At 47.3% G+C, this 19,979-nt stretch overlaps 6 protein-coding genes across 6 annotated transcripts in view; 2 read left to right on the forward strand and 4 right to left on the reverse strand.

The window, feature by feature from the left end:
* Positions 1–57: 57 nt before the first annotated feature.
* Positions 58–2,363, reverse strand: CNBJ2940 (hypothetical protein; the record flags this gene model as incomplete). The annotated part of the gene is made up of 5 exons (XM_767925.1): positions 58–386; positions 438–714; positions 770–986; positions 1,041–2,216; positions 2,293–2,363. 5 exons carry the CDS (start codon positions 2,361–2,363, stop codon positions 58–60), a joined length of 2,070 nt encoding a protein of 689 aa, XP_773018.1.
* Positions 2,364–3,613: 1,250 nt separating this feature from the next.
* Positions 3,614–6,503, reverse strand: CNBJ2950 (hypothetical protein; the record flags this gene model as incomplete). Its single annotated transcript, XM_767926.1, has 10 exons — positions 3,614–3,631; positions 3,686–4,011; positions 4,065–4,230; positions 4,280–4,576; positions 4,626–4,919; positions 4,968–5,251; positions 5,301–5,364; positions 5,413–5,445; positions 5,494–6,182; positions 6,236–6,503. The coding sequence occupies 10 exons, from the start codon at positions 6,501–6,503 to the stop codon at positions 3,614–3,616; spliced, it is 2,439 nt and encodes an 812-aa protein (XP_773019.1).
* Positions 6,504–9,549: 3,046 nt separating this feature from the next.
* CNBJ2960 (hypothetical protein) lies at positions 9,550–11,890 on the reverse strand (the record flags this gene model as incomplete). The annotated part of the gene is made up of 10 exons (XM_767927.1): positions 9,550–9,554; positions 9,622–9,848; positions 9,918–10,253; positions 10,438–10,483; positions 10,538–10,770; positions 10,833–10,998; positions 11,050–11,164; positions 11,225–11,371; positions 11,491–11,568; positions 11,618–11,890. 10 exons carry the CDS (start codon positions 11,888–11,890, stop codon positions 9,550–9,552), a joined length of 1,626 nt encoding a protein of 541 aa, XP_773020.1.
* Positions 11,891–13,048: 1,158 nt separating this feature from the next.
* Positions 13,049–16,649, forward strand: CNBJ2970 (hypothetical protein; the record flags this gene model as incomplete). The annotated part of the gene is made up of 10 exons (XM_767928.1): positions 13,049–13,106; positions 13,154–13,223; positions 13,271–13,595; positions 13,644–13,900; positions 13,953–14,233; positions 14,287–14,600; positions 14,657–14,887; positions 14,940–16,042; positions 16,092–16,173; positions 16,224–16,649. 10 exons carry the CDS (start codon positions 13,049–13,051, stop codon positions 16,647–16,649), a joined length of 3,147 nt encoding a protein of 1,048 aa, XP_773021.1.
* A 190-nt stretch (positions 16,650–16,839) lies between these two features.
* Positions 16,840–18,214, reverse strand: CNBJ2980 (hypothetical protein; the record flags this gene model as incomplete). The annotated part of the gene is made up of 5 exons (XM_767929.1): positions 16,840–17,280; positions 17,333–17,512; positions 17,570–17,648; positions 17,710–17,866; positions 17,992–18,214. 5 exons carry the CDS (start codon positions 18,212–18,214, stop codon positions 16,840–16,842), a joined length of 1,080 nt encoding a protein of 359 aa, XP_773022.1.
* A 597-nt stretch (positions 18,215–18,811) lies between these two features.
* CNBJ2990 (hypothetical protein) overlaps positions 18,812–19,979 on the forward strand; it is a gene marked incomplete at both ends in the record, with an annotated part of 2,593 nt that continues 1,425 nt past the window's right edge. Inside the window, 4 exons of the mRNA XM_767930.1 lie at positions 18,812–18,835; positions 18,890–19,047; positions 19,104–19,517; positions 19,582–19,979. The exon at positions 19,582–19,979 is cut by the window's right edge and continues 119 nt beyond it. Coding sequence (XP_773023.1) covers positions 18,812–18,835; positions 18,890–19,047; positions 19,104–19,517; positions 19,582–19,979 — 994 coding nt within the window. The remainder of the gene's footprint in view (positions 18,836–18,889; positions 19,048–19,103; positions 19,518–19,581) is intronic.

Genomic DNA, 19,979 nt, shown 5'->3' on the forward strand with positions numbered 1-19,979 from the left:
GCATGAGAATAATACGTAGTACAAACATAATATGACAGATAACATCGAAAGACCGTGTTAGATCAACAGGATACCATTCTCCCAACCTAAACTTGTCATAGTCTCCCTCCAACAAACCGCTTCATCAGATTCCTTAGTCGCTCGCCTCTTCCACACTTCCTCCATAAGCTCGAGCGCAGGACCTGTGTTACCAAACGCCCTAGCCTCTACGCTTAACCGCTCAAAGCACGACTTGAAGAATGCTTGTTGCTGTGGGGTGTGACAGTGGCAGCCGGCGATGGTAATTGGGAGTACTAGAGCTCGGTGAATGTCTGCGTCTGGATGTTCAATGTCAAGTCGGTTAAGAGCCTCAAGGGTATCTTGAACTCCTTGAGCAATTTCTGGGACTATTACTGAATGTCAATGTCGACCTTCCTTGCATAGTAAATAGAGCTCACCTCTAGGGAATGGACCATTGATGACGCAGGCTAACAACACTCTCGCTGACCCGAAGAATATATCGGTCATGATCCGACGCATGCTATCGTTTGTATCCTCTCGCTCACTGGAGGAAAGCGAAGGTTGATCCAAATGACACTCTCTCCATGCTCTTTCATCCAATAGTTTCTGGATTGCTGATGAGCGATTTATCAGCTCTATGTACGATAAGCATCCAGCATGTTGAGCCTTCTCTTTCCATTCGGATAAAGCGACGATTTCGGCAATGGCAAGTAACTGTGCGAAGGTTAGCTCCTCTCTAATTCTTTGTTACTTAAGAGCTTGAACCTACTGTAGTACTATCACAACCCATAATTTTGTCCATCTGCAGGAAAGGTCTGTTCATCCCCATATTTGAGTCGGTTGGCAGATGCTTCAGTATCCGGCGATAGGTCGGTAGTAATCTAGACCCCTTTCCATTAGAAACGGATGCAATAACGTCAATCCAGATCATGTGTTCGATCAAGGGACGATATCGAGACCACGGACTGTCTGCCGGAAAAGGTACACTATAGGGATGGTTAGCTTATAATAATCGGATAATTTATGCGTTTGCCACATACCGTGACTGATGACCTTCAGAAAATTCGGGTGAAGACGACAAGGCAGCTGACAAACATCTTTGATTGATCAAAATCATCTCCTTCAATTGCTTCGATGTGCCGCCAGAGAAAAGATGATAGGAGATGGCGAATAAAGCTGAAACAATGACATCCTCAGCAGTGAGATCCTGAGGCGAGAGGAAACGCAGGCGTTCAACGGCCTTTTGGTGCGCCGACACAGCTATTTTAGCGTCGTCATCGCTGAATTCCTCTATAGTAGCGCTACCACTAGGATCGCGTTCTAATGCATCGTGAATCACAGATAGTCTCGCAGTGTAATCCGCAGTGGTTATATCCACACGTTTCTTGGTCCGTTGAGAGACCATGTGAAGCGCCGCTAATGATGAAACACTGTCGAAAACTTCCGAGAATGAGAGAGCTAGAGGTGCTACAAAGTCGCTCATGGAGATGGAGATGTTAAGCATGCGATATTGAAGAGGAAGGACGACGTTGAGATAGTGATGAAGGTATCTCATCCTGTCAGAATTACCAGGCGAAAGGCCAGCGGTTGGAGTGGGGATCATAAGGTAGGACGATAGACTTTCAGGGCTCTTGGGAACGGCGGTAGTTTGAGGCGAGTTTGTACCCCAGAAGGCCGGATCAACCGACCCGAAGATAGTCGACCAGAGCTCATCCATACCCTCGTTGGCAGGTATTGCAGTGCTCGTAAAAACGAGCGGTAAGGACGGTCCTGAAGGATCAGAGAAGGGCTGAAGAATGTTTTCGTTGGAGTCATTGGTCATCAACACGGCTGGATCCAGAGTATCAAGTACGCTGGCCGAGGATTGGAAGGTATGTGATTCCCCAGTATAGTATTCTGAGAGCTCTTGGTTTGCAGCCGCCCACTGAGAGAAGTTGTCTTCACCCATGGAGTGCACTTGACCTTCTCGCCCATCACTGTCTTCAGGCGCCTCTGGTCCCTTGCGTGGATTGACCGGTTGCTTTCGTCTGTCTTTTCTACCCATCTCAAAAGGAAGCGGAACGTCTTCCAGAACCGTCTCCTTGGTGCTCAGAGATCCAGATCTTTCGCTGTCATGTGACCCCACTCTTTGGTCGTATGAGCTATTCTTGTCATCGACAACCGTCGATTCCGCCGTCTTGGCTCGCTTGAAACGTTTTGACATGACGGTCGCTTTGCTGTAGTTTCGTATATTAGTCGTTGTCTATCAAATACTGCAACGCCTCCCATAATCCAAATGCAAGTGATACTCACATTTCTTGCTTAGCTTTACGAGCGTTCTCCTTCTGCCTGAGCCAGTCGGGACGTTTGATGCCGTATCCCATACATTCAATCCCTAGTCTGTTGCAAGTGGCACACAAGGGCTTGGTCTCGTCACATCTCTTTACAGAGACCATTTGTTAGTGATGGATGGCTTGACAAATGCGCGGAGGAAAAACACACTTTCTTTCGTAGGCGACACGTGATACACCCCGTTTTGCCTCTTTTGCTGGAAGTATGTCCCAGAAGCTGTTGCTCATCGGCAGGGGGGGACATTTCGATTTGCTACGAGAGACAAGGTTAGCTTGCAGCAATGGTAGATAGGAAATTGAGGGTTTTTCGAATGTCAGATAAAGGATACGCTACTCACACTCATCATTGGTACCCTCTATTGGTGATAGATAAGGACTGTGGCGCGTTTGGAACTCAGGCGGCGGAGTGTGCAGTACTCGTACAGTCTATTCGAACAACAGCTGATCGAAGGGGAGTTGTTGAAGTAATTGATACAGGATAGTTTCGCCGTCAATTTGGTATCCCACGAGTCGTGAACATGGAGAAGAGAACCGGCGACCGATGCCGCGACGATCATGTCATGCGGGACCTGCGACTTGTGAGTAAACGGCGGAGAACAAGAGAATCCACAAGCAGGCATAATTCCCGGGGCCTCGCGCTTTTCTCTTTTGATGGTACCTCAGGGATATCTCAGGTGTCGTTCACCAGGGACTTCCGCCGGAGATAGGAACACCCGAACCCCGTCTCTTTTCGGAATTGGAGAAATCAGCTGAGCTGACCTGAGGACGAGGACATTAATTATATTATTAATTACGAAGAATAGGTGAGCATTCGCCGTTGTTGGCGTTTCCATCTTTTCAATTATGACAATCATTAGCGTCGAAAACGAGCAAATAAGTAGCGATAAACTAATCTGGTGTCGATAGAACTGTCAATCAAGATTTCATCGATGTGACCAATGTTCCAGAAGAACGGACTTTGGGTATCGAGTAGCGCATGAGACAGTGATGCTATTTTCGTCTCAGTAGCTGTCAACAAGCGTCCGTCGTAAAAGCTACCTCCTCGCTACTACATACTCTGCAACAGCATTGCGTGGAGTATTACTACTGATTAAAATTGCATTGAACCACCGTAACATTGCACCATTTTACAACTCATCGATCATAACACCAAAGAACAACTATGAAAAAAAAAAACCTGCTCGCCGGCAATCACAGCTTAAGACACTCAAACACCCTCTAAATCAAACAGATAATAGACAAATCGACATTATTAAATGGAAAACTGTGGCAATTGAAAGGCCTTATGAGAACTCGCCGGGCTTTAGGTCAAGGCTGTTAGCCGGAAATTACTTCTCATAGAGGGAACAACTCACCCCAGGACCAAAGTACCCTTGCTCAGGCATCTCAAGAAGAGGGCAACCGAGACCATCGCAGCCACTCGCATAGGCAGTGTTTCCCCACCAGCTAGGCATGGCACCTCCAGGATACGTGATACAGAAGAACTGAACAACGCCACTGAGCGCCGCACCAACTGTAAGGCCAATCGAAAGGACATAACAATACTTTGACCACCAGCTTGAATATCTGTTGTAGACGTAAGACATGAAGAACCACGCAAGAGGGACTCCAGACCACACGAAAGACCAATTGTAAGGGGCATAGTACAGCAATCCAGTGATAACGACGGGGATATTGACAGCTGCCGCGTATTCCGGTTAGTTAATTCAACAAGAGGAAGTACAAAAAACTTACACTTTGTGTACTTGTTAGGCCACTTTCGCTTAACAAGCCAAGCAGCGAAAGTAGCAATAGCGCCTGCTAAGAACGCAAACATGGTCCACTTGTAGAGACCGTTCGCACCATACATCCTCTCAGGTCCAACGACACCAAACATAAGAGCAGAGGAGTAAAAAGTGGTCTAAGATTCAATCAGCGCACGGAGAAAGATATTGAGAGTATAATCTCACGTAGTAAGGGCAGGTCATCAAGTCTTTCTGGCCAATTTCACACATATCTGGGATAGCATTGAATTGCCAAGTCAAGACACCAACGGAGACAATGCTGCTGACAAGGACACCCCACATCTGAACTCGGAAGGTCGCCCGAGGAGCAATATGAAGATAATGAGCCAGCTTCTGGTCTTGAACATAGAGTAAGGCCATGACGAGAGCAACCCATCCGTAAAGTTTGAAGATCATGTTGGCATATGGTCTTCCAGGGATGGCGACACCAGGGATGATTTCGGCGAGAATAACAAGGGTAATCTATACGACTGTTAACTTTTCGGTTACGGACAAGTGACTGCTTACGTACCTGCATGTTGCTCAAAGCTTGAATGATACCGGCAGGAATCAAAAAGATGAAGGCAAGGGCCAAGCAAACAAAGATACCCCATACAGGCATGGTTGTCTTGTACACTTCGACCATAATAATGCCAGTGACAAGACTGAAAACAAGAACAAGAATAAAGGCCCATTGAGGAACTTCCTTGTATTTGTGCATGATGGCGTAATGGATGTCGTACTCGGGGCGGTTGTGACTTTCTTCAGGAGCAGAAGACCTCCTGACGAAAGAGACGGTTTTCCCGTATGCAGTAGCCAATCCGTTCTGCCGGTTGTCAGTATTATGTTCAGGTGCTGCAGGAAAATGACCTACTTTGATTTGAGAACCATGCTCGAGAGCAGCATATACAAGAATAGCCGAATAACTGGCGAAGAATCCAGCAATGACAATATTGTAACCAGCACCGAAATACATAGGCGAATATTGCCGATAGGCCTCCACATCGAGAGTTTTATCGGCAGAGAGAACGCCAGTGATGTTGTAAATGGCACCGAAGCGGTCGAAAGCTTGGTTGGAATTGGGAACTAAGTACGCCGAATACCAGACGTTCGACCAGTAAATGCCCAAGATAGCAAAGAAACCAATCGTACATCCAACTAACTCATAGTTAGCGCTCATTATTGATTGTAGTAGATAGGTACTCACTGAAAGTTTGCAGTGTGGCCCACCACGGAGTAATCAGGGGGGTAAGACCCGCACCGGAGATATACTACAAGATAATTAGAGGTTGCTTTGAATCATTACGCATATAACTCACAGTCCAATCGAAAGTGGGAATCGGGTTCAAACCCTAAAGCTCGCATCAGCAAAACTCTGCAACTGGTTTCCTTGCACTTACAAGGCCAGTGATAGAGCCCATGACAATAGCCAGCTTCTTGTTATCTGGCGCAATCCAGGTAGGCCAGTTGAAGTAGGTCAAGGCAGGGAAAATGAAAGCAGTGAAGAAGAACCAGATGAATGAACCAGCGGTAGCGATAAGGCAGAACTTGAACATGGAAATTTTCCACCCATGGACTGGGGGATCCTTTTCATTCTCATCTTCGTGAAGGTGATGCTCAGCGACCTGGACCATGCCATTTTCGTCCACCTTTCGTCGATGGAGAGCGTTGAAGAGAGACAGCTTGGCGAGGTTCAAGGGGAAAGTCATATCTGAAGGGTACACAAGGTACTCCCTGGCGAGTCCAGCAAGAGAAAGACCCAGGAACTGTGTCGAAAGCACGACCAACCAGCGAAAGCCCTGCGAATTCCCCATCTCACTGTCATTGAAGAATGTGGGCTGACGGACGGCAACAACGACGTCAAGAGCGGTGGCGGTGGGAAGAGAGACAGTGGACATCATGGTAATAATAGCGTGCTCTTTAATTGTCCAAGGACCGGGATTGAGGGACCATTCTTGACCAAACAATGTGAATCGTCTTGTTGGCAGGATTTTGGAAAGGATAAGACCCAGAGGGTGGGAGATGAGCTGAATGATAAAGGGAGAGATGTAAATACCCGGTTGGCGAGCGCCAAACCAGACGTTGAGACCTAGATACCGATAGTTAGCGAAGAAAATGGCCATGTCTGAACGAACTACTCACCAGTACCAACGGCAGCTAAGATAGTGCCAATGACATAGGCCCGGAAGGTCTCACAAGGCTCGTTGACATCATCGACCTCGACGGCGACAGCTTTCACCTCCTTAGGAGTGTCTCCAACGGTGATGCGAACACCATTTTTAGTAGTGTAGTAGTGGACCTCAGCGATGTGGGTACCGTGAAGATCAGACTCCTTCTTCTCGAGAACAAGATCTTTCTCGTCGTCTAGGTATTGGTTGGAATTGTGGTTTATCCCCAAGTTGGTTGACATGGTGTATGACGACCAGATGGGTGACAGCTGTCGAAAGTGGCAAGACTGGAGAAAGGCGGGTAGATATGCTGCTTATCACTCACTAGTCGTTCCTATTAATATAGTCGAGTCTTGAAATCATTATCTTGATCCTTATCGCCGGATTTGAGAAGAATATCATAGGTTGCAGAACATCGCGCCAAATATCGAGCGCGAGGACATAGGTATGACACAGCGCCAAAATGATTATTGTGGTAGGGAACTGAGCATCATACGCAGTATCGAAGACGAGAATTAGTGAAAAAGCCGCCGATGATTCTGAGTATATTATGATTTCGGCCCTGAAATGATAGATGAAATTTGGGTGACCCAAATCTTAAAAGGGCGAGCAGAATCTTTTTGGGCTGGGACTGCCTCCTCAATCCAAACTCTTTCGTAGGTCGGTTGACAGGGATAGAAAGCCATTACCATCCATGCACTTGAAGCCAGCTTTCAAAACCACCTAACAAAGAGATTGCAATCCATTAATTGCGTCGAAAAGAGCATGATATAACTGATGACAGCCTTTTTCCCTAAAAACAATCATGTCAGTCGGGAAAAGGTGCACAATTTGCCGAGTTCCGGGGCAGTCCGAGATAAAAGAATCATCGCTTTGTACTGCATGTGATTGGCTCTGTCGGGCCGTGTGAATCTGGCTGCGTCCGAGATCAGACAAAAAGGCGCGTTGGTGGCCTGTCTAAGTACACGCAGACCGGCGTCTATAATTTCTACTGCTGTCGTTCAGGAAAACGGGTAACGAACAGCAGGCAACAAGTCAGCAAGGTCAGCAGATCATTGCACTACTAACGTATTTCGTGCAAGCGTGTATTTATCGACCCAACAGGTCTGTTAAGTCTGATTCTTCAACTTAAGAAATACAAGTACATGCACACGCATTTTATATTGTGCTGCACTAAGCACCACTACCGCCTATTATTTTGCAGCAAAGCGGCGCTTCGCCGGCCTCTTATTTAGGACTGTGGCATTCAAGGGCTTTGGCATAGTGGTTCGTGCTATCGAAATGTCCAAAAAAATGAGTCAAAGACTGGCTCATGCACTCAGGCTTGTGCTCCAAACAAGGATTTCTTCTCTTTCGTTTTTTTTTTTATTTCTCTTTCCCATCTTCAACAACTCATACCAATGCCCCCGAGCAGGTATCCCCTGAACACCCATGCTCACAATGAGTCGCAGGCACTCATTTCTCCAGCATGGCCTTATTGATACGCACCTTGGTTGGGGCCTCGAGGAGGCAACCAGTGACAAACACCCTACTACTGGATCTATTACAATGACGCTCTGTGCCTAGTTGCCCAGGGCCGTGCTCCTCTTCGAGCGTTGCTTATCATGAGCCTGCTGATTTTAAGTCAAGGTTTTTACCTGCTCCTGCTCTGCTCTGATAATAACACTGTTTACGGAACGGTGGCTGGTTATGTGAGTTTCGTATCCGTTTTCTGCTAACAAAAATAATATGTTCATATCTGGTTTAATGGGATGTCACGCTAGATACACTAGCACGCTATTGATGCCAAGCATATAAATGTATCAAACATACGACAGAACTTTTTCCAGATCCTGTCATCGGCTAACTTATATGACGAGGAAAATGTGGCTCTTCGACTCAATCATCATGGCTAGGACAAGCAAGCATGTCGGGGGTATAAAAAGCGACCCCGATACTCTCAACTTCCCTTTGAATCAACACATGTTGTTCGTCTGCTCATAGCGAACAAGACAAAGTGTGCTGATTTTGCTTCTCTGGTGTCTTAATTGCTAGCTTACTGCTCTATATACAAATAGATGGCATTGAAGTTCCAAGCGCAACATAGTCGATCGTCGGATATGTTGAATGAGCGAGAAGATGGGAGCCTGAGGTACGGAGTTCTGGGAGAGATCGTTTGTGGCATGGTGGGATCGGAGTTGCGTGACTACTTTCTTTTAGATTCTACGATAGTCTCTTTCTTTTCTTCATGCACCTATAGACACCTTACAACAGGATATGGATATGTCCGATCTTCCTGGCTGCATGCTTCGTTTTTATTTTAATGGCCCCCATGTGACGACGGCGAAAATCGAGAATCATTTCTTAAAAGTGAACTCACAACCTGAGTTAGTGTTTGATTCCCATCACAGTCTCATATCGACTGCTACAACGGTGATATATCTTACATGTGTTGTTGAATTCTCTCCTCTCCTTTCCTTTCATTGGTGGTTTCATCGTCATCACAAAAAAATCTCAAGGCAAGATCATCGTCTCAGAGGGACCACACAACCCACAATCAAATGAAAGCATTATTATGATATCGTTAGAATATCTAGAAGATACAGTGTTGTGCTTCATACCGCATACCCATCCCAAATATTGGAATGTGATGTTCTTTGGAACTGTAAGGAACGGAGAAGAGAAGAGGATTAACAGAAGAAGTGAGGAAGACGAGAGACGGAAAGAACGGAGAAACTGGGGTGGTAAAGATTAGCCGGAGAGAAGAGGGAGAAGAGAGGAAGAGCGAGAGAAAGAGCGAGGAGAGCGGAGCAGAAGAGGCCCTCAGAGGATCGGAGACGGAAGGAAGAAGAGGAAAAGGGTGCTCGAGGCGGAAGCGGAATTGGTTAGCTGTACAACTAAGGAAAAGATATATAAAGAGCTCTTCGGATAGACGAAATGAAAGATAACCTTCATATCCTTCTTCCTTCTTTGACTGCCTTTCCAAGAAGACCACTCCCGAAACCTTCGCAGACTTCGCTAGCTTACGAACCTCTAAGTTCCCCGACTGGACTAAACCGTGGTTAAAACAAACAAAGTAACATCAGGTACTTTCCGGCCTCTCCGAGGACAGGGGTACCGTTACAGGAACTCAGTTTAATGGTACAGTTACATAAATCTACAAGATGAAGCCAATTTTCTTCTCAATGCTTCTTCGTTTACATTAGAACACACGGTCTCTCTTCGTATGACCAAGCCCACAGAGGAATCCCTTGATATTTGACCAGTAATCATCATCTTCAATATCCCAGAAAGTGTCAGTGAATGATATTAGGCTACACCAACGGTTAGTTTCTATTAAAAGTAACGGTGCCTAAATCTGCCCAAGACAACGAAACTTACCGACGTAACGGAAGTGCAAGTTTTGCTTGTCCGTCATATCCTCAAAGACCTGGACGTTCGGGTCGTACCTCTCATCCCCTTCAGCAAACTTCTTATCTCTACGATTGTTTGGAATGACAAAGCACAGTCTGAGAGCAAGGATCACGACGATCTCTGCCGCACGGCTGCACATGCAGACAATGATACCGGTGTGATAAGTAGGCGCCTCCGAGTCCAAGAACGAATAGCTTGAGGCCCAATGTTAGTATTCGCAGTTTCACAGAACAGAAGAGCCCGATAAGGTGTGGAAAACTCACGGGCCAACAATGTTTCCTAAAGCCACACCTAAGAAAATAGACGCCGAAGCAAGTACCCGCTTCGTGACTCCTCCTACATTACCCGATACCAATGACAAGGCGAGGACGAAAACAGCATTGGAAGAGCCAGTGAAGTAGTAGCCAATGAGACGAGATGCAGTTGGTTTGGTGAACGCCATCATGGCAAATCCGACCACAGTCAAGACCGTGACACATGCCATGAGGAGTGTTCGAACGTTGAAGCGATGAGTCTTATGATTGACATAAATGGCCATATAAATCATGAAAGCGATAAAGGCGCCGTAAGGAATCTGCAAAAGCGTGGTCTGCATCGTGCTATACGAGTAGTCAGTTGAGATCCTTCGGCTGACGAGAACCCATTTTTTGGAAGACTGTAAAGAGCTCCGCCAATGGTCAAGCAGATTGACCTGGAGCTAAAGAGATCATTGGAAAATGTCTCCCTCGTCGATTCCAGACCGTTTTGGTCTTAGGAAGCCTCAAATATTCAAAGAACACTTACGTGAAATTCAAGCCTTTGATGACAAGAGTGCCAAAATTGCTGGTAGCTACGGATAATAATTAGTCCGTGTCCTTGGCTTCGTAATCAAAACATTGCGAACCTCCATTTGGAATGTTGGCAAATGTGCCTAGCAGAAAGTAAAGATAGGTCTTTGGGTCTTTAAACGTCTCCAAGACTTGATCAAGTTTGAACTGGCGTCGGTCGACGTTGTGGTAATCATGTCTTTTCCGCGACACAACAATGATCTGCTCCCGCCGTGTCAACCATTTGGCGGTGTGTGGCGCGTCTGGGAGCACGATTCCCATGAAAATGGCCCACAGGGAGCAGGCAGCTCTGTCATTCAGGTCAGAAGGGGCCAAACGCAAGAGATTATGACGTTGATTTGAGCGACTTACCCGATGATGATGAACTCATATCTCCAAGAGGCAAGTGAACTTTTGATATGTCCGATGCCGTATCCGATCAAACCGCCAAAGGCAATACCGACACCGTTGAAGCTGTACCAGTAGCCAATGATAGTGGGCTGTTGTTTACGGGTAAACCACATGCCGGTAAGAGCGACTTCCAAAGGACGTCAATCATTCGTCAGTGGGTTGTAGACAGAGAGCTTACCAAAGCAAGGATCGGCAACAGCCTCGAACATTCCAGAGACGAAACGAAGTCCAACCATGTCACCATAATTTTGTGAAGCACCTTGAGCCATGAGGAAAATACCCCATAAGAAAATCTTTATGCCAAGGGATGTCAGCATAGGCTATTGTGACAGATGAAATGTGACTAAACTTACGTTGATAGCTAGATACTTGGCCAGAGGAAACTTTCCCATTAGAAGGTTGCCGGGGATAGCCCAGATGATCCAGCCAACATAGAAGATTGAGGAAAGATTTGAGTAGTCAGTACCATGCAACTTCAAGTCTTCCTTCAGACCGAAAAGCTATATGGTACGTCAGTATAACCGTCATACATGATAAGGCGTGAAACCGATGTACCGCAGCATAGGACAACTAATACACGGTAAGCAAATATTGGTTGATCATCGGAATAGGGACGTACTGTGGTCTTGTCTATATAATAAAAGGCATAATCGACAGCAAGAGCAGGGACAAAGAGCCAGAAAAGCTTTCTCTCAACCTGATCGGTGTCAGATACAAGTCGATGGAAGGATTACTCGAAAGCTTACTTTCTTCACTTCAACAGGGTCAAGTTCATGTTCGTTGGCCTCTGCCACTTCTCGAAGGAATTCGGCGGAAGGATTGCGTCGCAGAAGCCTTCTCAGACCTTTACGGGGCTTACTGTTGTCCTCGCTGATAGCGAAGCCGAGGTCGCCCTCTTCATTCTTGACAGAGGCATGTTCAACATGCTCCGTCTCCCCTTTGTTGGCTTCGAGATCCTTGAGATCGGCGGCCGGGTCTAAGTGCGCAGGTACAAAATCTGTAGCGTTTCCTGAAGGCATGATAATCTGTTTTGTAGGCATGAAAAGTTAACAAACATGGGAGCTCTTCTTTATATACCTTGCAAAAGCTGTATCCTGTATCCCGTAGGCATTCAGGTACATAATAATAATAACTGAACGGCTGTCAGCACTTGCCTAGGCGGTCCACATGTCATTTTTTGAGGGCATAAGATATGATCTCAGAGTTGAACCACGCTAATGTCGATAAGTGCCCGTGGGGCTCATACCCGGCGCGGGGTTCAAGTGGGGCACATTGGCGGGCCGCCGGAGAGATGAAGCTCAATTCCAGTGGATAGCGTACGTTACCGAAGGTCCCAAATGACGGAGAAGTAGGCAATAAAATAAGGCACGCCTGAAATGCTGAGTGATCGGATTGCAAAACGCAGGCGTAACATTCGCGACTGGGTAACGAAAGAAGGTTGAGCCGGGGTTTGGAATTTAAGTTGTTCTTCTCCGTTCTTTGCACTTCGGGCCGTTGCCTTCTGTAGTAATGATGCTATAATTACTTGCCGATTCCCTTTCGGCTTTCGAGGATCTTTCGAGAAGGGCCACGTGAGAGCGCGATCGAGGGTTGTGATTCGCGGCGCATGGCGGCAATTGCTGCTCAGGGGGAAAAAGTGGATTGAGGTGGATCGAACGTAACGGCATATCCATCTCCACCTTGGACAAGACCCACTTGTAGAGGTATCCACCTCAAGTGAAGTTATCGTTGTGGGCGACTTTATTTGAACTCTTTCCACAGTCGACGAATTGAGCAAGAGGTGGATCCTGTTGGACTTGTCGATTATAACATCGATAATCAAACCCTAAGAGAATACATACCTGTGTGCGTTGACAGTGGATGTTTCGTACGGCCCATACGGCCCGCTCTGTGAACAGAAGAACAAGTAAAAGGTTATGACGATGGAAGGTTTTAACCCTGAGTGATGATGGCACGAGATAACTGCTGATACGATAAGATTTATTCCACATCATTTGTTTTCGGCTTTTCTTGAGGAGTGGTGGTGGATACCGGTCCGGTATCCATTCGGTAAATGTTGGGAGGACTCCTCTTCAGCTTTCTTTATATATAACACTTAAACATCTTCTGCAGTTTGATATGTCATCTCTTGTCTTCCAATATTCAACTCAACAATCAAGCCAGTCCCAGCATCCACTATGCCAGTCCCAACTTTTGTCGCTCAATCCGTTACCGAGCTCATATCTATTAGAGCTGGTCAGTTTTTCGCAGACAGTAGCTGGCAAAACGCTAACGCTTAACAGAGACCCAAGCCAATGATGCAGCCATCCATACTGGCGCTTCAGAATATGGGGAAAAACTTATGACACTCACGTAGGTATTAGTCGTCTGCCTCTTCTCTAATGCTGACAGCACGGCAGATATTCTGATTTTTCCAAGGCGGTGGATCGGTTAGCGGCTCATTACGCTGCACTTAACATTCAGCCTCAATGTGGACCAAGCGAGGTTCCGCCAGAACGTATCGTTGCTGTCCTCACCTCCACGGCAATTGATGAGACTCTGTTGGAAATCGCGCTCGCAAAACTCGGCTTGGCCTCCTTATTACTCTCTGTAAACAACTCAACTGCCGCAGTCGCTCATTTATGCAAGGTGACCAAAAGCGCTTCCCTCATCTACGGTCCCAAGTTTGAGGAGACAGCCAAGGATGCCCAGAAGCTTTTGGCTCAAGAAGGAATTGAGATCAGAGTCAGTTCTTGTCATTTTAATTGATAAATGTCACTTACCTGTTTCTAGACCATTCCCGAAACACGATATCCTCTCTGGGGCCCTGAGGGAGCTCGAGAGTCCAAAATCGCCCCTTATCCACCTAGGCTTACTCCTCAGCAAGAGAGTAAGCGTACTTGTGTTGTCCTCCACTCTTCCGGCTCTACAGGTTTCCCTAAACCAGTATTTATCACTCACTACGGCCTCATTGCCAATGCGGCTCAGTCATTACCGAAGACAGGCTTTTCCGCTTTGCCTTTATTCCATGGATTCGGGCATTACTCTGTGTAAGCTTTACAAAACCCTCATACGCTGCCGCTCGTAGCTAACAATGAGTAGTTTTCGATGTATGTACCACGGCAAGACATTTACCCTTATGCCCCCTAACCTCCCCCTCACTTCTGCCAATATCTGCCGTATCATTCGAAGCTCTCCAACTCCTCCCGTCCAGCACTTCGCTGTGCCATATGTCCTGAAGCTTTTGGGTGAGACTGATGAAGGAGTTCAAACTCTCGCCAATTTCGAGGCGGTGTCCTTTGCGGGTGCCGCTGTTCCCGATGATCTTGGAGATAGGTTGGTGAAGGCTGGAGTCAATTTGATTTCTTTCTATGGTACCACTGGTGAGTTGGGATTCCCTTTTGCAAAGTATAACATTAGCTAAGATCAACTGTAGAAACGGGTGCTCTCATGACCTCTCGTCGCGAATTTGACTCGGACAAGGGATGGAATTGGCTTCGAGCCGAAGGCCCCATTGCCGACTACCTCGAGCTTATCCCTCAAGGCTCAGATACTTTTGAGGCAGTTGTGAAGGATGGATGGCCTGCAAAGATTATGAGTAACAGGGAAGATGGTGCCTATTGTACCAAGGATCTGGTTTTGAGGCACCCTCAAAACAAGACGTGGTTCAAGTATATCGGAAGATTGGACGATACCCTTACTCAAACTTTGGGTGAAAAGACCAACCCTGTTCCTATTGAGCTTGCCATTGTAAGTCATCTGTGGCTCCTTTTCCATCAGGACACGGCAGCTAATAAGTTCTGCAGCGAGGAAATTCTCCCCTCGTACAAGAATGCATCGTCTTTGGAGATGGTCGTCCCCAGACTGGAGCCCTCATTTTGCCTTCTGAGCAAGGTGCCGAACTCAGCAAAGACAAGAAGAAGTACATTGAGGCTGTTTGGCCCGTCATCGCCGATGCCAACTCTAATGCTCCTAGCCACTCTCGTATCCTCCCAGAGATGGTTGATATCTTGCCGTACGGTACTGAGATCCCTGTTGTACGTTTATTCCCATCAACTCCAGAGCCACTTCGCTGATAACAGTATAAAGGCTACCAAGATGTCTATTCTCAGGCCAGCGTGTTACAAGAAGTTCAGCTCTATCATCGATGCCATTTACGAGCGTTTTGAACGAGGTACTGGCGAGCCCAAGCGAGACATCTCTTCGAAGCCCGAGATGGAATCCTTCCTTACCGGCACTATCCTTAAAGCTTTGGGCGACAAAGCCGGTCCTGATCTTTCCCCCTCTACCGACCTTTTCTCATACGGCGTCGATTCCCTCCAAGCTACCCGCGTTCGTAATGTAATCAGCAAGTCTCTCGAGCTCGGTGATGCCAAGATTGGGCAGAACATTGTTTATGAATACCCCTCTATCTCCCAACTGGCCGACTATTTGCTTGAGATCAAGACTGGCAAAGCCGGGCAGAATGGACCTGAGAAGGATTACAAGACCATGTGGGAGATGGTTGAGCGTTACACTTCCCAACTCATAAAGGAAGATTCCTCAGCTGTTGCCGCCGACGTTACTTCCAACGGCCACTCCAGCCATGTCATCGTCCTCACCGGTGCCACCGGCTCCCTCGGGGCTCATATTCTCGATCAGCTTGTCCGTCGACCAGACGTTAGCAGAGTCATTTGTTTGTCTCGTGCCAAGTCTCACCAAGACTCCCTTCTTCGTGTACAAGAATCTCTCTCCCAACGACTACGCATGTTGACCCCGGAAGGTGAATCGAAGATTGTCTCTTATGCTGCGGACGTCAACCGACCTGACCTCGGTCTCTCTGCTGAGGAGTACGAAGGTCTTCGCCAAGAATCTACTGCTGTCATTCACAACGCTTGGCCTGTTAACTTCGTACTCTCTATTGACTCTTACAACGAACACATAGGAGGTGCCACCAACCTTCTCAACCTGACCCTCAAGTCTCCCAAGGCTGTCAAGCCCGGGTTCTTCTTTTCTTCTTCTGTCGGTACAAGACAGGGTTTGACAGAGCCTGTGGTAGAGGAAGATTTCCCCGAAAGTCCTGAGACTGCGAACGCATTAGGGTATGGGAGAAGTAAATGGGTAGTGGAAAAGATCATGGAGAAGGCCGGCAAAGAGACAAAAGCGAGGTGCGGTGTTCTGAGGATCGGTCAGCTAGTTGGTGATACCGAGAAGTAAGTTTATTCCCCTCTTTGTCGAAAAACATATTTTAATGGAGCGTAGTGGCGTATGGAATGAAACAGAAGCATGGCCTTTAATGTTCAAGTCAATTGACGTCATCCAATCTCTCCCCATGCTTGACGAGGTACGTTCCACATTACTGAATCACCTACCGGTTGCTCACATACCACTCAGAAACCGTCCTGGCTCCCAGTCAACCACGCAGCAGCAACAATTTCCGAGATCGTCACTTCCACTTCTACCTCCTTTACCCCATCTTCTGCTGCGGTTTACCACGTCCTCAACCCGTACTTTGCTTCATGGTCCGACATTCTCTCTGGCTTGTCGGCTGGTGGCCTCAAGTTCGACACTGTTTCGCGTGCTGAATGGCTCGACCGTCTCGCGAAATCCAACCCCGATGTGGCGGTAAACCCGACGTACAAGCTGCTTGGATTCTATCAGAATAGGATCGGGAAAAAGGACGAGAAACCAACAGTTGAGTTCAAGGTAGATAGAACGGAGAAGGAGTCTGAGACAATGAGAGATGAGGTAAAGAAGGTTGGACCGGAGTTGGTGGCTCTTTGGGCGAAGCGATGGAGGCAGTCTGGTTTTTTGCATTAGGTCTTTGAAGTTAAGTTTATTGTTGTCAAGAATATATTCAAGGTTCTTTAGAAGCATGTAAAAAGTCTCGAAATTTAGAACAACCGTATGCGTAACCCATTCATCATGTTTCACATGAGTATGAGTTACAAGACAGGCAAGTACTAAAGCTACAAAAATACTTCTTTTTTTAAGTCTACAACCCAAATATTCAGATGAACCCCCAAATCATCCTCATCCTCTGGGTGAACCCTCCTTCCCAGGCTCTCCCGTCTGGCTCCTCCCCGCCCCTTTGCCCCTGACCCGTCCAATCCGCCAACATCCGCTCATACCACTGCCACCGCCCTTCATATCTGCCTTGCTCCTCAAGGGGTCTCTCAATCTCTCCTGGAGCTACTTGCTTCGCAAACTCGAGCAGACTACGGAGGTACTGGGCTATATACCTGTCCAGCCTACGAGAGGAGGGAAGGGTAAGTTCGGCAAGGATGAAGAGCGGCTCGAGGGCGAAGAGGGTGTAGTGCCTAGGACGGGTACGTTGGAGTTCGTGTTCGAAGAACTTTTTAGGGGGATGGGAGGGGGCATAGGTCTGGAAGAAGGAAATGGCATAGGAATTGCCCTCTGGTGGAGAGATGAAGGAAAGGTGCGAGGCAGTCTGTACGCCTTTGTCTGCCTTGTTCCGTACGATCAATGGGAAAGGTACTTACAATGGCCTCAAGCCATATCCTCTTGTTATCCTCGTACTTTCGAGCAGCAGCGCCTTGATCGGAATCTCTGATCCACTTTGCTTGAGTTGCAATCCAATTGGTCAAGGTATCGACGGTTCTCTTGTTCAGAAAAGAGGCTGCCAAGCGCATTCCTTGGTCAACCAGGATGATGTTTCGAAGCTAACAATAGATATCAGTTATATTTCAACGCGCCGAAGGTAGTTTCAGAATACTCACAGCGATCTCGAACGCATAATCTCCCTTCAACGGCTTGTTACCTGGGTTGCACTGAGCATACCATACTTCGGGAACCATTCTGTAAGGCTTAATCAGCCTCAATACCCCCATGACATTGATACCGACCTATCACCACTCACCTTGTCTCTGGGTCAATGAAGAAGACGCTCAGAACCCGCTCCAGCCGCTTAGCGCACCCATCCCTGAACTCGGGCAAGTAGGCGGCACCAAGGGCAAGGTTATGAATCGTGACAGCAGCAGTTTCTAGCTGTTTTTGTCCCCCAGGCTTATCACAATCTGTTCTATAGTCAGTAGTTGACAAATATCATTTACCAATGTATCACACAAGGGTTCCGCTTTCCATCCCGCTTCTCTACATCTCAGATTAGCTACGACCACTTTCATCTCAAACACACACTAACCCCATTTCCCAGGTTCTACCTCCCAAAAGTAAGGTTTGAGAGTGAACAGATGATTCTTGCCTTCTGGACAGAGAAGATCGGAGAAAGTCACAGAGTAGACCTCATCAGATTCAACGGCTTTACGACAAATCTGGCGGAGGATCTTGAGACCTTCGGGGGAAGGGTCTGGTCGTGGGAAGGGCGTGAGGATTTCAGCTGGCTTGTTGGGGATCTTGAGGGCCATTATGTATATATATGGGGCGGCATGGATTTGGAAAAAGATATGGACGGGAAATTACATGACGGACGGAGCCAAAAGCTGGGAAAGAAGACGGGGGTGGAAGCACGAATCGAAACGTCATTCATCATAATAAGTAGACGCCGACGACGACCGCTCGCCGGGAGGACCATTAGGCACCACGTTATTGCAAGATATACTCTCTGATAACCGACACCCTATAGATGCGCTGACATGTCATAAATCGCATACCAACTAGTATTCATTGGATTCTGATCAAGCCAAAGCATACGCCATGGACACCCTCCACAGCTGGATTACCCAATAGGCCTAAAAAGAGAAAGCAAGATATTAAAATGATCATCGTCTATACGTTCGTTCGTCGTCCCTCCCATCGTTTATTTGTTGTTGGTTATCTCAAATCCGCGTGGATCCTCCACCTCATCATATTATTTTCACGGACATCTTTGACTCTCCGTCTTTCCCCCATCCCGGTGAGCCTGATAATCTTTATATGTCCAAAATCGAGATGCATATTCGCTGAATTCAACAGAGGATTCCAACAGGACTAATTACCTCTACGCATTCCTGACAATCAACAAAATGGCTAGAATCGCCTCTGACATTGTGAGTGAACCTTGCGGATAATATGGCGAGCAGTTCTAATGAAAAATACGACAGAGGAGGACCTTTCCTCGTACCGACGAAGTCGTTGTTTCGTATATCACCGGTCTTATCGATGACGAAGATGAAGAAGTCGAGGACATTGTGGATATGATCAAGGGTATGCTTGGCGGTGGACCCTCCAGCGAGGACAATGGGAAGGTTCTTGATGAATTGTACGTTTCATCTCATTTCCTACTGATCAGGAATGATTTAATGGGAGAAAATGCAGCATGAACCGGCTCCTCGAGTATCTCGAATCCCAATCCACCAAGCGTGTTCGAAAATCTACCACCGCCACCAAGCTCGACAAGACTATTCACATGCGTTCTCAAGCCATGTCTGCTACTATCGCCATGTCCGGTAAAGTCGATTTGGAATCCAACACCAAAGGTCAAGCTTCTCGAGTCGATCTCAACAAGCTGGCTAAAGCAGAAGCTAAGCTCAAGGCCAAGATTGAGAAGCGGGCGAAGAAGGATAACCTTTACCAGGGTTCCAAGCTTATCGATATGCAGAGGCAGCAACAGAGTTATGAGGAGATGTTCATGCAGGTGAACCCGTTGGATTTGAGCGGTGCTGCCAAGGGCAAGTCGAAGGATATCCATCTTTTGAACATCGATGTGTCATTCGGCAGCAACCGAATCTTGTGCGTCCTTCTAGTTACTTGACTTTTACAATCTTTTTGGGGCAAGTGCTAACATGTAAAAAAGATCCGGTGCTACCCTCTCCATGGCCCACGGTCGTCGATACGGTCTCATCGGTCGAAACGGTATCGGTAAATCCACTCTTCTGCGCCACCTCGCCCTTCGAGAAGTCCCTATTCCTACCCACATCTCCGTCCTGTACGTTGAACAAGAAATCGCTGGTGATGCAACGACCGCACTCGATTCTGTGCTTCAAGCGGACGTCTGGCGACACAAGTACGTCACGGAAGAACGAGAACTCAACCTCAAACTCGAAGAGCTTGAAAAAGCTTCTGCTAAAGAAGGTCTCCTTGGTGACGAAAAGGCGCAGATTGACCAGGACAGGGAGGACGTTTCTTCAAGGTTGGGTGAAGTGCAAAAGACCTTGATTGATATAGAGGCAGAGACTGGCCCGGCGAGAGCGG

Source organism: Cryptococcus neoformans, chromosome 10 (genome assembly GCF_000149385.1).
Source record: "Cryptococcus neoformans var. neoformans B-3501A chromosome 10, whole genome shotgun sequence".
Lineage (NCBI taxonomy): Eukaryota > Fungi > Basidiomycota > Tremellomycetes > Tremellales > Cryptococcaceae > Cryptococcus > Cryptococcus deneoformans.